This window comes from Diadema antillarum, unplaced genomic scaffold (genome assembly GCF_040938485.1).
Source record: "Diadema antillarum isolate AM-2024a unplaced genomic scaffold, OU_Dant_1.0 scf00000127, whole genome shotgun sequence".
NCBI lineage: Eukaryota > Metazoa > Echinodermata > Echinoidea > Diadematoida > Diadematidae > Diadema > Diadema antillarum.
In genome coordinates, this window is record NW_027271016.1 from 1,290,346 (window position 1) to 1,306,782 (window position 16,437).

The 16,437-nt window shown below is 37.8% G+C and overlaps 1 protein-coding gene across 1 annotated transcript in view; it reads right to left on the minus strand.

The window, feature by feature from the left end:
* Positions 1-242: 242 nt before the first annotated feature.
* Positions 243-16,437, minus strand: part of LOC139720343 (peroxisomal multifunctional enzyme type 2-like) — a 30,260-nt gene continuing 14,065 nt past the window's right edge. Inside the window, exons 14-22 of the mRNA XM_071631706.1 lie at positions 15,992-16,115; positions 15,391-15,497; positions 14,788-14,923; positions 14,233-14,339; positions 12,787-12,873; positions 9,968-10,054; positions 8,231-8,369; positions 5,982-6,109; positions 243-2,064 (exon numbers count right to left, since the gene is read on the minus strand). Coding sequence (XP_071487807.1) covers positions 1,975-2,064; positions 5,982-6,109; positions 8,231-8,369; positions 9,968-10,054; positions 12,787-12,873; positions 14,233-14,339; positions 14,788-14,923; positions 15,391-15,497; positions 15,992-16,115 — 1,005 coding nt within the window. The 3' untranslated portion in view covers positions 243-1,974. The remainder of the gene's footprint in view (positions 2,065-5,981; positions 6,110-8,230; positions 8,370-9,967; positions 10,055-12,786; positions 12,874-14,232; positions 14,340-14,787; positions 14,924-15,390; positions 15,498-15,991; positions 16,116-16,437) is intronic.

Sequence of the window (16,437 nt, forward strand, 5' to 3'; positions counted from 1 at the left end):
AGAAAAAAAATTACTGTAAGTTTCGCTTTCAGCCGCCATGGGTGACTATTATTATTTTTTTTTTTTCAAAGCAGAAGCTATCTTGCCCAACAGGATACAGCCCAGAGGACAGGCCAAGGGGTCAAACTTGATTGTGATGAGAGCGAAGTGATGATTTATGGGGCTGGACAATTGTTAGTTCGATACTCTACTGAGAGAACCCCACTTGGAATGGTTTCAAAAGGCTTTGGCTACTCCTGAAGACAAAAAGTATGTCACGACCCCATTCAACAGGATGCTGTCCTAAATAATACTGCCTGTTAACACTGCATTAGGTGCAGTCCTAGTTTGAATGGCAGATGTTAAGACACTACATGATACAATTTGTAACATTTTTGGCCAGCAAAATCTTCTTTCTGGCAGCATTGACAATGATATAGATGTTATTTACCTCTCAAGATATTTTACAGATGATAGTTGATCACATGAACCTTAGTCTTTGGCACCACGTAAGACTGAAAATCCAATGTATCAGAGATTTACAATGTCATATTTTAAAGATTTTATTTTTACTTTATAACATGTAGGAAAAAATAGCTTAATTCATACATTGAATGAACTTGGATACGGCAAATTAATGTATCAAAACTAGGAGGACTGAAACATGGAATTGCATCTTTTGACAGATTTACCATGTTGTGAACATTGACAATGATAAAAATCAACACTCTGCTGCCTGAAATCTAACATTCAAAATCTGAACATTCAAATTGAAATATGCGACTCTCAATCTGCAAACAGATAAGTCTATTCTTCATTGAAACTTTCATGACATCATTTTGAACAATTTCTAGAACGCTTGGGGATAAACTCCTTTCATCCTTCTCTTACGAAACACTACTTGCTGCTTTCTTGCACAAAGGCAGAATCTCTTCAAAAGGTAAGCTGACACAACAACAATCAAACTTACCATAACACCCTCTTGTTCTACTGCTCATTATTGCTTCATATATATATTCCTGCTGCTTGTTGCTGTTACTTTTTCTTTGTTTATCCTCTCGCTCTCCTTCTCCGAAGGAAAATTACTTATCATGATACATGTATAAAGGAGAACCTCGTCATAATGAGGACCTTGAAACCATGACAATCACCTTGTTATATCTTGTTTCTCACTATATCAGGGTACAATATTATATTATATAAAGAGTTATACTAGAGATGGGATCTGCAACATCACCTTGTTGGAAGAGGGTTTTGTTATTAAAATTTGAACTCTTTGTAACGAGGTTCCACTGTACTTGTTAGGATGTTGACATGTATTCTAGTAAACTCAATAGGTAACCTTAGTGTTTTCTTAGGACAGTGGAGATGTTATTAAAAAAAAAAAAGTACATGCACATCGAGACAAAGAGTAAGAGAGACAGCTTCTGACTTTGAATTATACCCCATTCAATCAATATGAGATTTAAGAGCATCACATAACTACTTTCACTATTCTCATCTTTCTATAGGTGTCAATCTGTTTTCTCACGACTTGCAACAGCACTGATAAATGTTCTCTTGTAGCTGCCACATGCAGGCACATATTGAGTTGTTCACTGCTTTACTAATCGTGCAAGGACTCACATTTCAGATTAACGCCCCTCCGTCTGGTAAACGATAGCTATCAAATCTGACAAGGACTCACACGATACAAGATAAGGCATAATCAGTAAATCGCCAAAGCTGGAGCCAGCTTTACACAAAAACATTGGCAAGGCCCAGTAGTCTCGACTTCATAAAGCATAATTCAATTGTTTCTCTATCAGTCCATTCAAATGGCTGTCATAGCAACAACGCAACATTAACGAAAACGTACTGGTGCATAATCAACACTTTGCATAGTTTCCAATCACAGAATACAAAGTATCGGCATCTTCAGTAGAATCATTCAAAATTGACTTGCGTAGTATCATGACATACTCTTTATCTGTCTCCCCCGCTGCTTCTCCCATCTCATAGCTTGGAGTAGCTTTGGAAGATCTGGGCCATTTTCTGCAGCATCATGATGTTTCCCCTGGCCTTCACTTTACCCGACAGGAAAGCCTGTAAAATAAAAAAGAAGGTAAGAAAATGTTTGAGAGTCATTTATCAGACCGATATCATTGCATGGAAGACATTCTTGATTAAAATCATTCATCACATTCTGATGTACCATCTACTTCAACTAAATGGCAGAAATATATTCTAGTTTGGAGGGACAAAGTTTTTTGTCAGTAGTCATATCCCCCTTCATTAACACTTTCCACTGGAGATAAATATTGATGTTTGGTTTTAACTATTTCACACTGCAAATGAATCCAGAACAACAACACACACACAAAAAAAATCATACTTCATCGAGCAAAAAACCGATTTATTTAGTTTGGCCTTAAACAAGACTAGTCTGCCCTATTTCTACATTCGTTTTTGACAAGAAAGTTACAGTATCAGTTTGTCACAATGTCACACCATTCATCAAACATTAACCTGCACAAATCTGCCGGAGTACCTAACATCACGGCCAATTTCCTTACTCTAGTATTCAAATATACTTTACCTTTTGGAGGCATCAAAGCATGTAGTTTTAATCAGAAACTTGAAATAGATGGGCAAGTATGTTTGTGGAGCCCCTGATTGCAAACTTAAAGGGACTGTACAGTACTGGTTGAGGTGGGGATTCATGTTTTGAACATTCCTAAGTGAGATAATGAGAAACCTCTTATGAAATATGAAAGAGCATGTAACTTTAAGAATGATTCGACGTTTATTTGATGAAAATTGGTTTTCAAATGGCTGAGATATCACAAAAAGTGATAATAATAAAAGGCGACAGGCCACAACTTTTATTAGGATCTCTTTGTTTCACCTTGTTTTTGGATATCTCAGCCATTTCAAAACCGATTTTCATCAAATAAACTTTTGATACCACTTTTAATAGAATTGCATGCTCTTTGACATCTCATAGAGTGGTTTCTGAATATCTCGCAAAACGTTAAAAGCTAAATACTCACCTCAACCACAACTATACACACCCTTGAAGCTTTAAAAATAATTAAAGTACTTCCTCATATTGGAGAACTGTTTGAAAGTATGTCACTTCTACACAAAACTGGAAATGGGAGCACAGACTGTCGGAAAAGAACTGCGACAACAAAAACAACAACAGCAACAAAACAACAACAACAACACAACCACCAACACCAACACCAACAACACTGACACAAACAACACCAACACCACCACCCCCACGAACAACAACCACAAAAATAACTGAAAAAAAGAACCCGCTTTCTGATGAATACTGTGCGTCAACGCACAAATGTGGAGTATCAATGTGACCAAGATCCAAGGCCCCTGCATATGAACGAAACCTAGCTTTTCTATCACCATCCCCTTGGCTCACATGGTAAGTACCATTCTTCCGTAATTTCACAATCGTTTTTGTCCCTTATATTGACAGGTTCAGCTTTTTCTGACCACAAAAGTACAGTGAATTCAACTGAATTCTAAACTGGAATTTAAAACACTACACAACAGACAACCTTTAGAATTTTCATCTCTTTGTGATGGTTAGTGAACTTTTTGAAAGGCTAGTCTGCATTACACTGGAGCCGGTGACCACAAATCATGGCTTTGTTTTTTCGTAAATGGCTATTCCAAATTGTACACTCTATCTCTACTCTATGATCCACATTGACCAGAGTTGAGCTAAAGGGGAATGAAATCTACATACATTATTATGTGGATTGAGAGAACGCAAAAATATTAATACAATCCATCAGTGAAGTTTGAGGAAAATTGTACAGTCTGTTCAGATGTTACAGCACTGTCATTGCTGGATAAGAACACTAAAACAATGATAAAGAAAACATAAAGAGAATTCAACATTTTCCTTCATTTCTAGCATTACAAAAGAGCATTTGACCTATCTATTTCAGAGGTTAGAATGAGTAACATTATCCTCAATATATTATGTCAGTAACAAGTGGAATACATATGTCTGAACTTTTGAGGGATTTTGTTCATATTTTCTTTATATCATTGTCCTGCTTTGACATCACAAATTGTTGCAATCCTCGTATACAGCGAATGCAGCACCAAACTTCATAAATTTAGAAAAGATTTTCAGATTTTTCTAAAAACTTCACTGATGTGTTCTGCTATTTAATATTGCTGCATTCACTCAATCCAAACTTTAAAGTGCTCCTCTGAGCCTCTACATGCACTCCTCAGCAAAGGACAATTCAACCTTTGACTAGACACAATGGTGCAAGTGACCAGTCCTGTGAACTATTGTCCAACATACGTGTAATGCTGCTCTTGGCAGAAGAAACAACACATGGCACGGCCTTGTCACAATAATCACTCAATCGAATCCTTACATCTTTCGTCAGCTGCACGCAGACTGCGCGGCTCAACGGTTTAAAGATCCTAAAAGTGTTCAACATGGTTTCTCATGAAGATTTTCTTGGCTTTTTCTTTCTTAAGTGACTAGGGGTATGCTTAAGTAAATTGACATGTATGTGGTTTAGTATAAGAGAAAAAAAAACAAACATATATATCTTTTTCTATCAAATCTTATAGTTCATTACTATCTGCTGATTATGCACATTTTCCTCATAGTTTGTGAAATCAAAATGTGATTTTTGTTAATGGAACATGCACAGTGGCATGGAATTGGTAATGTGCAAATTACAGTTCTACATTACTAAAGACCATATTTCCCATTAAAAAAAAAAAAAATATATATATATATATTATATATATATATTCTCATGTATGCTTTTTTGCTACTAATACCGAATATTGTACTTTGTTCAATAGACAAAAAGATCATAGCAACAAATGCATTAATGAAAGTGAAAATAATCACTGGAGATGGCAGCACAGCAGTGCCACAAGATAAACAAGCATACATGTACCAGGTCCGCATAAACTGTACTTTGCAATGGACATTTGATATAGGTTATTGCGAACTGATGCCCAAATCACATGTACAACCCTCAAAAATATGGAAACGAGCTGAGCAAGAAAACATCAAAGAAAAATTCTTCAAAACTACGTTATGACCGAAGCTATTTCCAGTCTCGTCAGGGTTACGACATGTTACAGACTGCTATTACCGATGCTCTTCTCCTTATGGGGAAATTGGGTCCAGTTTCGTGTTCAGATTTAGATATCAAACTAAACAAAACCAAACTACAACATTCTAGCTTATTGCTCTGGTTGAACATAGGGAGAGAGACAAAGCATTTTAATATGTGACACCATGGTCGAGCAATATACAACATTCTCAGCTTGAATGGGGTGCACTTAATAGGCCACTCTGCTGATGACTTAGATGGAGCTGTGACCTGTGACTAGATAATGACTAAATGACTACGAAGTACATGGATGCAATCTGGAAAATGGCATACAAATGTAAAGTGAAAATCTTGACAGATATACATAAACACACAATCCACGGTATACTCTCACATACAAATGCACATGAATACCCACACACATACATACATAATGTATAATGCATAAATACATATAATACAGACGTACATTCACACATACAATTACTCATGCATCAATAAAAACATACACACAGAGACACACACCCTTACATTCATGCAATTACACAATATGTAAATATTATACAAATAATTAATATCATAAGGACTTGCATTCATAACAAAAGTAACACAGATCAGAGCAAGATTTGAATGTTAAAACAATGGGTGGACAACAAAGTGTATCTTATGACAAGAAAAAAAAAAGTATGGTGTTTCTCTGTAATAGCTAGATAAGAAACTGTGTGCAACAACATTAAAGTGTATTGATGTGACTGGACAAGACAGGCAAGTTTGCAATGAAGATAAAATGACTAAACAAAACAGAAATTTAGCACAGACAAGTGACTAGACAGATTTTTGCCAGATAATTCAGCCACGAAATCCATGTGCACTTAGGCAAAATATGATGGTACTCACTTTCTGTGGACTGAGCGTGCCCGATGCCAGGGCAACAAAGTCGTCATCGGAAATGGTCACAGTGACGTTGGCTTTCCCACTCTTGGGCTCTCCCGTGTACACTGCTCCTCCTTGCTTCAGGTCAACAGCTTCATGCAAAGTTGGAGGAAAGACACAATACAGCCATTTCATCCATGAACTGGACATAGGTCAAGTGGGTGTACGGTGGTATTGGCAAATAAGGCTTGGACTTCGACAATGTGACAAAATAGTACACCTTAATTTAGAGTCACATGGAACACCAACAACAATTAAGAGTTAGATCTGACTCTGGTTTCCAGGCAGTATTCTTTTACCTCTTACTTTCCCCTCATTCTTTTTTTTAAGTATTTACTCTTAAAGACTTACAAAGAAACAGGAACAAACACAAAATGACATGAAAAGTTCCTCTAGACTATGAGTAAATAAGACATTTGCTGCATCATCATCATCATTATCAGAATTGTTATCATTATTATTATTATTATTATTATTATTATTATTATTATTATTATTATTATATTATTATCATCATTATATCTATTGATATTGTCAGCAATAATATTACTAAAAATATAATTGTTATTATCATTACTGCTATTACTACCGTTATGAAAGAAAGCAATGATAATACTGGAACCAATAGTTTTTTGGGTTTTTTCAGCAGCAGAAGGATGTCATTATTGTCATCAATTTCATCAATTTCTCTTAACCCATCATAGATACTTACAAATAACACACACACACACACACACACACACACACACACACACACACACACACACACACACACACACACACACACAGACACACACACACATGCAAACCTTGTACATGGGTTCCTTTCAATTACTTGGTGAAGGAAAAAGGAAGTTGCAGCTTCAAATATCCAGCATCATTGTCAAACATGCTTATTTTGCCAGGTATCGACACAGAACTGGGTCAAGAAATTGGGAAGTGTCGGGTGAACAAATGAAACAGAGCTGATTACTCCCATATATGTTTATTTTGAATGCTTAGCTGTCGCTGTCTGCACTGAAGGACACAGAGAGTGGCAAAATGTGAAAAAGACACGGGAAGTGTCTAAGGACGCAGAATTTCAAAGTCATTCTTCTGATTGACTCACTAACGTGTATGTACTTTGTTGGTGTGTAAGTCTTACACTGCTTGTGCAATGGGAAGGAAGAGGGAAAGAATTTGAAGTTGGAAATGTATGTCAGTTTTAGGAGTTACTTCGTCAGATGCCTGGCATAATCCTTACACATTGTGAGCGCTGCCTACTGCCAGTACCAGTTTTATCTTCACGAAGAGTCATTGTACTGCACTGATATTTCAAGCAAACTTTCACTGTCACAATTGCAACTTCCAATTTACTAAATACCTGTTGCATGAGGAAATTCAGTCTGAAAAGCACCCTGGAACATAAAATGCAACTTTCCTTCCAATCAATCAATCAATCAATCAATCAATCAATCAATCAATCAATCAATCAATCAATCAATCAATCAATCAAAAAAAAATCACTCACTCACTCAATCACTTACTCACTCACTCACTCACTCACTCACTCAATCAATCAATCAATCAATCAATCAATCAATCAATCAATCAATCAATCAATCACTCAATCAATCAATCACTCACTCACTCACTCACTCAATAAATAAACAAATCAATCAATCAATCAATCAATGTCTTCAACATGAAGAGCTATACTTTAATTTCCCAGTTGCAATCAACTGTAAATACTATGCAGTAGCAGGTAAAGAAAATCAAAATGAAACATTATGGTATATGAAAGGCAATATGAAAGGTGATTTGAAAAACAAAAAAATCACAGAACGCCTTTGATAGTTTCAAAAGAGAAAATCCTAAAACTGTATGACATGCTTGTGCAGATATGTAGCATGAATACTGTAAAACGAGGAATGTTCGCGTGCATTTTAATTTCGCGAGTGCCTAGATCCACGAAATTAAAATGCACGCGAAAGTTCTTGTCTACACTGTATGCATTGAATGCCAGTGGCAGTTTGCAAAAATTTAATGCGGAATGAGAGGCTGTCGGCTCCAATTCGCAAAAATTCATGCCGCAAATATATCATGTTTTACAGTAACTACAGAAAACAGATGGTGATGATGATGATGGTGAACAGCGTTTATAAAGCACCATTTATCTGTATTTAAACTCAAAGCATGAATAGATTTCCACCAGGCTGCCATCAAATACTCACTCCACACTCCCGCCACTTTGCCATCCTTTGTGATGTTGTACTGGATCACTCCATTCACCTTCTTCACAAGGTCTGGAGAGCTGTCGATGATACCTGAGACAGCAGAAAATACCATCTCTGCCTTCAGGCCAGAGGACGGCTGATGTACGGAGTTGGGAAAAGAGAACACGAAAATGTGTGCTCACATCATGATAAAAGTTACAGTAGGTGGCAGCTATCAAGTTTGCCAACATGATTTAATGTCTGTACAGTGGACTCGTAAAATTATGACTGATTTGACAATCATCACATACTTGCCAATGAGTTAAACAGAGGTAATAGTGTGACGGAGTGAAGCATCCTACATTAGCCACAGTGTAAATGAGGGGGGTGGGGGTGGGAGGGGTGTTCCTCTCCCTGCTATAGTGCAAAGCTATGTTGTTTTTCAATATGAAATTGCATGATAGGGAGACATATTATTTTGCACTTCACTACCTATTTCATAGTAATTACCACTATTTCAAGTTCAACAATGAATTGTATCTTATCTAATACCTTATTTTGGAGCTACTTTCAAAAGAAACGCATATGCATTGAAAGCAAATGGTAACCTAACCCTAACTAGGCCGGGCTATTTAGGTAGTTGATAGAGCCGGGGGGGGGCCTCCCAGGCCCCCCTCCAGATCTCGGCCGTCGCCCGCGCAATCGCGACGAAAATTGGCACACACATTGCCTATGATGTAATCTAAAATACCATGAAGTTAATTTTTCAAAAAATCATCATTTATGCTAAATTATGCTAATTTATGCATGATGATGCATAAAATCAGACTATTTGGTATAAATCACAAAATAAAGCTCAAAACAGGCACATTTTTTGTGTAAATATTCTTTTTAGTGTCCTTAGCAAATGTAATAAAAAAAATTGTGATATCAGAGGAAATTCTTAAGTATTTTATTGTTTTTTTTTAATTTCTTATGTATTTCTCTGTTTTTTCGACTTTATGTTTTTCATTGTTTTTTCGATGAAATTTGTCCGCGACATCGCTCCGAACAAGAAAATATGTTATTCATTGATTTTAATCAATAAAACACCCAAATAATCATGCTTTTATGAAATTTGCCAGTAAGCACAGTTTGCATTGAAATTGTACACGAATTAACGTTTTTGAGCAATTTTTGGTCTGACATGCATGTACATATGTATGCGTAACTTCGGAACTGCGCGCCCAGGCGTCGCAAATTTGGTGTCAAAAGATGCGGGAGACTCGAAAGAAAAATGTCATGTAACGTCGCGGCGATAGCTTTTTGCGATTGCGATACATCGCGCGGAACGTCGAGGGGGGGGGCCTCGGAGGCCCCCCCCCATACTCACTTACTTAAATCAAACATCTTACTTGCCAAAATTCAGTAGATTAGAGCAAAAAAATTAGCTTAATATACACGTACATACTGAGCCATATCTCAAGCACATAAAAGTTCCCGCTTAATTCATTCAACGCAACGAGCAGGGTGCGTAACCCGGTGAAGTGGTGCTCTCACATCCAACTGGACCTCATGGAAGATCAGCTCATGCAGCTGAATATGGGCTTTCCAGCCATCTTCCCAGATGGAAAAACGAAATAAACAAGGTTTGCTTGGCACAATCACTACTCATCAGGCGTACCATGCCCAGTCACCGGTGGCCTGAGATGTTATGGACATGAAGCACAGTTAATCATCTACTTGGATTGCTTTCTGGTTTGAAGAGTTTCCTACCTGTTGGGTGACTGCATCACTCTGTTGAGTCACTCCATCAAGGTCGACGTAGGCACCGGAGATGCACACCTGACTGGTTTCTGCAACCTGAAGAACACATTGGTAGATTTCTGTTACAGAGTATGCACCCATTTCTATTGTCTATCCAACCATCCTTAATAAAACAACAATCATCTCCACTTCTGCAACAATCTTTTCCACTAGTCATTGTCTATAACAACATATTGTCTAAAAGTAACAACATCAATAATCAATCAATGGTCATCTAAACTGACATGAGTGAATTGATAATGTCCTACAACTCAACATATGATGTTCTTACATTAGGTATTTCATGCAATAATGTGCATGTAAAATAACTAATTACAGCTGATAGAATCAATGCATCACTAACACTGAAAGGTGGTCCAGATAATAACACTCTATAAAAGACCATGTGGTAATGTGATACTCATGAATAACATTGCTATATCCAAGGCATCTAGCCTTAGGAATCCAAACAGGAAATATGTTTTTAAAAATCCAAAAAGAGATAAAGTTTGATTTTCAATCTCAGAGGAGATACAAGTCTGATGAAAATCCAACTTCTCATAAATGTAAAAGTACTCATTTTAATCCCTATAGATTGTGATATTAACAAAAAAAGATGTGCATGAGACATTAATTCATCTGTTTAACCCACTGAGGACGGGCTGATTTTGCTACAACACACATTTCCCATAGACACCAGCCCGAGTATACTCGCGACTCATCTTTAACGGGTAAATGGGCCTTGGTCATTATGCAGTATGAAGTACTTGCTGCTTGATACAAGGAGATAGTCTAGTTTTTATTACATATATCACATTTCACAAGTTTACTTTCACATCCCATAAATCTTGTCTCAATTAAATACTTCCGTATGATACCTGGAGACACCTACAAAAGGTGATCACAGCAAACTATCATTACTGTCTCTTTAGTTGTTCAATGCTCAATCATTAACTGATAAATCTGATGAATTCTCATCCACCCTTCTCAACATAACACTGATCTCTGAGCCAGCAGGGACACATAGTTTTGACATGATTTACCGTCAAAATTTGTATCAATCCATGGCTATTCTATATTTGTCTAATTTGTACAATCTTTTTGTCAGTATTGTACTTATATCATCTTTTTAATGTACAGTATTCATCGCATAATCGGGCATCTGATAATAAGGACCCTCGCTTAAATGACATACGCTTCCCAGAAACATTTCCAGTGCATGTTACTTTCACTGGATAATCGGGCGGGGACCTCTGATAAATGGGACAATTTTTCTTCAAGCGATCTTTGATTTTCTTGATATTTTACACAAAAAATCTACCAAAATACCACAACAATATTTCAAAGATTCCCTATCAGTTGTCGTTTACATCAAACTTACAAAGCAAGCTTCGGATTGGTGTGTTTTGACCTCCGTCCATCCAGTACACGTACATGCAGAGCCACGAAAGCACCGTGTATGAGTATCCATGCCTTTGCGAAACACATGTTTCGCGAACATTCTTTTCCCCTACATAAGCAAAGCCATGTGCTCGCTTGCAATTCCTACTCACTTCCAATAAAAAAACATGCCTCGCTCACACAGCTCAGGCTGTGTACGTCGTTTAATCTCAGTCATACACTTTGAGGGCAAAGTCCAAATTCCTCGTCTCTGAGTGTTTCAACTTTCAATACACTGTGATCTGTGTGTACGTCACAATCTTCCTCCGTTGTGAATGAGCTAGAGGGTCGCGTTGAGGGGAAGCGTGGTTGTGTATTCATGTACATGTACAGTACGTCAGTATGCATGTGTGTGTGTGTGTGTGTGCACTACATGTACATGTCGTATGTCGTTAGTGTATGGTGAGTGCTCATCGCGAAATCGGGCACCCAGCTTAAAGGGGCCGTGTTTGCTACTCCCAACCTGTCCCGATTATGCGATGAATACTGTACTAGCATTGTGCAATTCTATCACTGACTGCAATACAATTGAAATAAAACCATTACTGGATTGTATAGAAGTGAATTGAGAGTGTTATAACATAACCAAACTCTGAACTATTCACAAGTTATTCAAGCAGGGAGATTGCCCTGTTCACAGCAAAGAGAGTTTAATACCCATTTCACATCTTATCTTCACAGCACTTCCTGCTATTCATCCAGTCATGGCATTGTTGGATATCTTTTGTTCACTCTGCAGTGATTGGATTGGTTCAGCTGAGTTCAACTAATCAACAAAGCTGTGAAACTACACGGTCAGTTCTACATAAAATAGATACAGGGTTGTTCCTCTCTCTCTCTCTCTACACCCCCCCCCCCCCCCCCCCATCTGTAAGTAAGCCACTTGTCAAATATTTCCTTGTTTCAGAAAAACAATTATATCACCTTTTTAAATTCAGGTACAGTTCATTCATGATCAATTACTGGAGAATGAACTCAAAGTAACATTGACATTCACACATTACCACTAAAAGGACGTAACTCCTGTGAAGAGTGTCTGAAGTTTGCTGCTATCTGCCATATACAGCAATCATAGCCTAGAAAGAGAGCACATCTGATTTGAAAGTCAAGTGAAAGAGAATATATGAATATTCATTATAAACAAAATGAACCTTTTCCTTTATCAATTGATGGGAAATCTATTTTTTGGAATTTTTCTTTTTCAGTGGATATAGGCACTAATGAGGTTGAATTTAGCAGTGCTTGTTCTATGTATGCAGTGACAGTGATATCTTAATATGCTTGTCTCACAATTTTTTTCCCCCAGTGCTTGACCCTTCGAGGGGGCCCTGGCTGGACACCTGACTGACCTTGCTCTCGAAGTGGATTCTGCTCCCTTCCTGCCACATGTCCGTCTGGATGGTCTGACCCGGGATGACCGGTTTGGAGAAACGGACCTACCCGTCATGATGGTTAGCAAGAGAATGGGAGATTATTAGTTTTTTTTTCCTCTTCTTTTCACAGAGTATGGTATTTGGCTCACCATTTCTCAACTTGATAAGGGTCAAAGAATTACAGAAGGAATGTACGTGAATTTGGAATGGACTTGCTAGACTGAGTAACATCTTCATACACAGACTCTGATATGATTATGACCAGACTTTTCTTTTGCTTTGTTTTGTTTTTTTCTCTCAAATATTCATTGTTACTATTAATGCTAATGTCACTGACCACTGTCACTGACCACTGTCACTGTCCTGTTATCTGTCTGGTCACTCACACAGAAAACATGGACAAACAGCAAACAAAGGGAAAACATAAACACACAAACATTACACTGGAAACTATCATAAACATCAACACAATACAATAGATTCCAAATTCATGTACACATGTAATGCACATATCATTACCAAATCAGTCATTTCAATGACGAAATGATCATTTCGTTACCATTTCTGACAAAATATTCATTTCGTTACGAAATGTTATCATTTTGTCAAGAAATGACTGATTTTGTATTACAAAATAGGCCATGCGACAATTGGCGCCCCATAAAAAACTATGGTCTTTGTCCATGGTTTAAACCATGGATAAGATTGTACCACCTTCGTGAATTCAGGCCAAAGTGTATGTTGAAAGCAGAATACAATATAAGGAAATTAATGAGGATTTTAAAATACTATGTCAAAAGACAATAAACATGATTATTACCTCCGCCAAGGGAGGAGGTTATATTTTCATTATCGTTGGTTTGTTTGTTCGTTCGTTCGTTCGTTCGTTTGTCCGTTTGTCCGTGTGCAAAATAATTCACAAAGTAGTGGACGGATTTGGATGAAACTTGCAGGAAAGGTTTAGAATGATACAAGTAACAAACGATTAACTTTTGGTAGTGATCCGAGAATTTTTTGGGAATTTATGAAGGATTTTTGATATTTTGGCAGGTAGGGTCAATGAACTTGGGAGTTCAGGCTGCGCGTATTTGAGGTTTGCATGCGCGCACTAAAGTGCGTGCTCTAGTTTCTGCTAGGGCAAGGCGTGCTGTGCAGCTGAGGGTTTATGATGTAACAAAGGCTTCTATATTGGGAAATCAGGAGACTTATTTCAGCACACTATTATAAACACTTTCAGCATGAAGTATAAGCACGTATGGGTGGAAATCACTGATATCTCTATGGAAGAACAAGATCAGTGATGGAAATGAGCTGCATGCTTGGCGGAGGTCTGCGCTCTCAGAGTGCTTCTCTAGTTACATCTGTTATATGTCTCTATATATGAAGGGAATTATGGGGGAATGTGTGGTGTAATAAGCATACCTTGATGGCTTTGAATTTGGTGACATCATTTCCAGCATACTGCTTGAGAACGTGGCGGGCAGCAAATCCAAAGGAGCAGAGACCATGCAGGATTGGCTGGCTGAATCCTGCAGCAGTTGAGAAAGAGTAAGGGTACTGATCCCCGAGTGGAAGTGCACAACTTAAGGCTCATTCACACACATTGCTACAGTGCGAGTCAAATTACTATTCAAACTGCACTCTTCCGCGCTGTGGTTCACACATACACAGGCAAAAATAAAACTCCATCTATCAAAATCCCACAGACAGGTTCAGCAAGAAAAATTGCGATTTACATTGCATCGGCTCTAGCTAACCAAACTCCTGCAAATACCTTTCATCTTTCTTCTTATTTTGAAAGTGACAATCTTTGTACTAGTAGTTGTTTTGTGCACTTGGCTCACATGGGAAGGGGGGGGGGGGGTATGTTTGAGGGAAAACTTATACTTGCAATAAAAGGATGACAACTATTGGCTTGAAGCCAGGCTATGTGCGCATAATTTGGTGCGATGTGTCACCAATCACTATCCGTCTTACCTCCCATGGCAGCAAACGATGGGTCAATGTGGAGTGGATTGTAGTCACCGCTTAGTCTGTAGAGGGCAGCCTGGTCAACCGATGTCTTCTCCTGCATGGAGGCATCTGGGGCTCGAGAGGGCGCTTTAACAGTTTCCTAAAAGGGAACCACACAGTTAATGTGTGACCAGAAATATTTGTGGTATGAAATTTTTACGAATTGGAGCCAACAGCGTTTTTTCAAAGGCGTGAAATTTCTGCAAATTGGAACTGGCATTTCATGTATAGTGTAGACAAGAACTTTCGCATGCATTTGAATTTTGTGAATCTTCGCTCCTCTCAAAATTTGCGAATATTTCATGCTTGTGAAAATTTCTGGATTTACAGTATTGTAATATATGCAATTATTCAGTCATATGGAAAAAATATGCAGAAGTTTGTCAAATAGATCCCTACACGTCAGTATAGGTTCCCCTTTATCAGACATTTTTATTGTGGTCTGCCTATGATTAACAACTGACTCCATACTTTATCCAATAATCCATCAAGTCTGCAACGCGGTATCTCTTAGAAAAGTGAAGATGTACATTGTAGCAACTCTCCCAAGTATGACTGAATTCTAACCTTGAGATGGGGCGAAGTCCGCTTGCCTCCAAACCCTCCAGCTCCAACGAGGAAGACAACGTTCTGGTTGACCATGACCAGTTCATCACGCTCATCGTAGGAATTTACTGAAAGTGACAGAAAAGGAGCAGGGAATTATGGGCAACACATTGATGTCAAAGTCCTGAGAATAAACAGCAGATAAATTCAATAATGGGACAATATTCTAATGATGGACATGAAATGATCATAACAAATTTCATGACATTCCACACTCATTACAAAAATCATTGAAAGCATCCTAGAAATGCTTAAATGAATTATTTTTTGGCTGTTGCCATGGTAACTGCAATCACCACAAGTTATGCACACAACTTGCTCAAAAGCTGGAAGAAGTCAACAGTGCTGAATATTCAAAATCCTTATGGGCTCATTTTCGGAGTGACTGTGAACACAAAAGCAAGGGTTCCACAATAATAGAATAAAACAAAAACATTTAACCACATTTTCAAGATGTGCTTGTTTGAGAATGAATGGTATTCCATAACATGCACTAAGATAGGAATGTTTATACCAGAATACACGTGGTGAATTGTTGTGAAGTCACTTGAAGAGAACTGACCATTAATGATGATGAGGGCTCCAGACTTCTTGTCAAGGATGTCCACTACCTCGGCCTGGTTCTTCAGCGTCCCCGCCGTTGCGAGTGGCTTCAGGATCTCCAGGTACTGCTCACCGTGTAGGATCTGTCGGGTGAAACAGTTCAGCGTTAGCTTATCATAACAATTGCTGCTTGTTATGTGAATGCAGTAGAGGAATTATAAATCTTGATTACTATTATCATACTAGTAACTTGTTCATATGCATTAATGATTGTACATTATATACGTATAGTATGCTTATATATACACAGTATTTAGGGTTGATGAATGTATGTATGTATGTATAAACAATATGTATCATTATGAACAATGAAAGCTCAGTGAAATTGGACATAATATATAAGAACAATACTGTATAATCCATACAGCTAGCAAGTCTAATTTTTTGCGAATTCGGAATTCACAA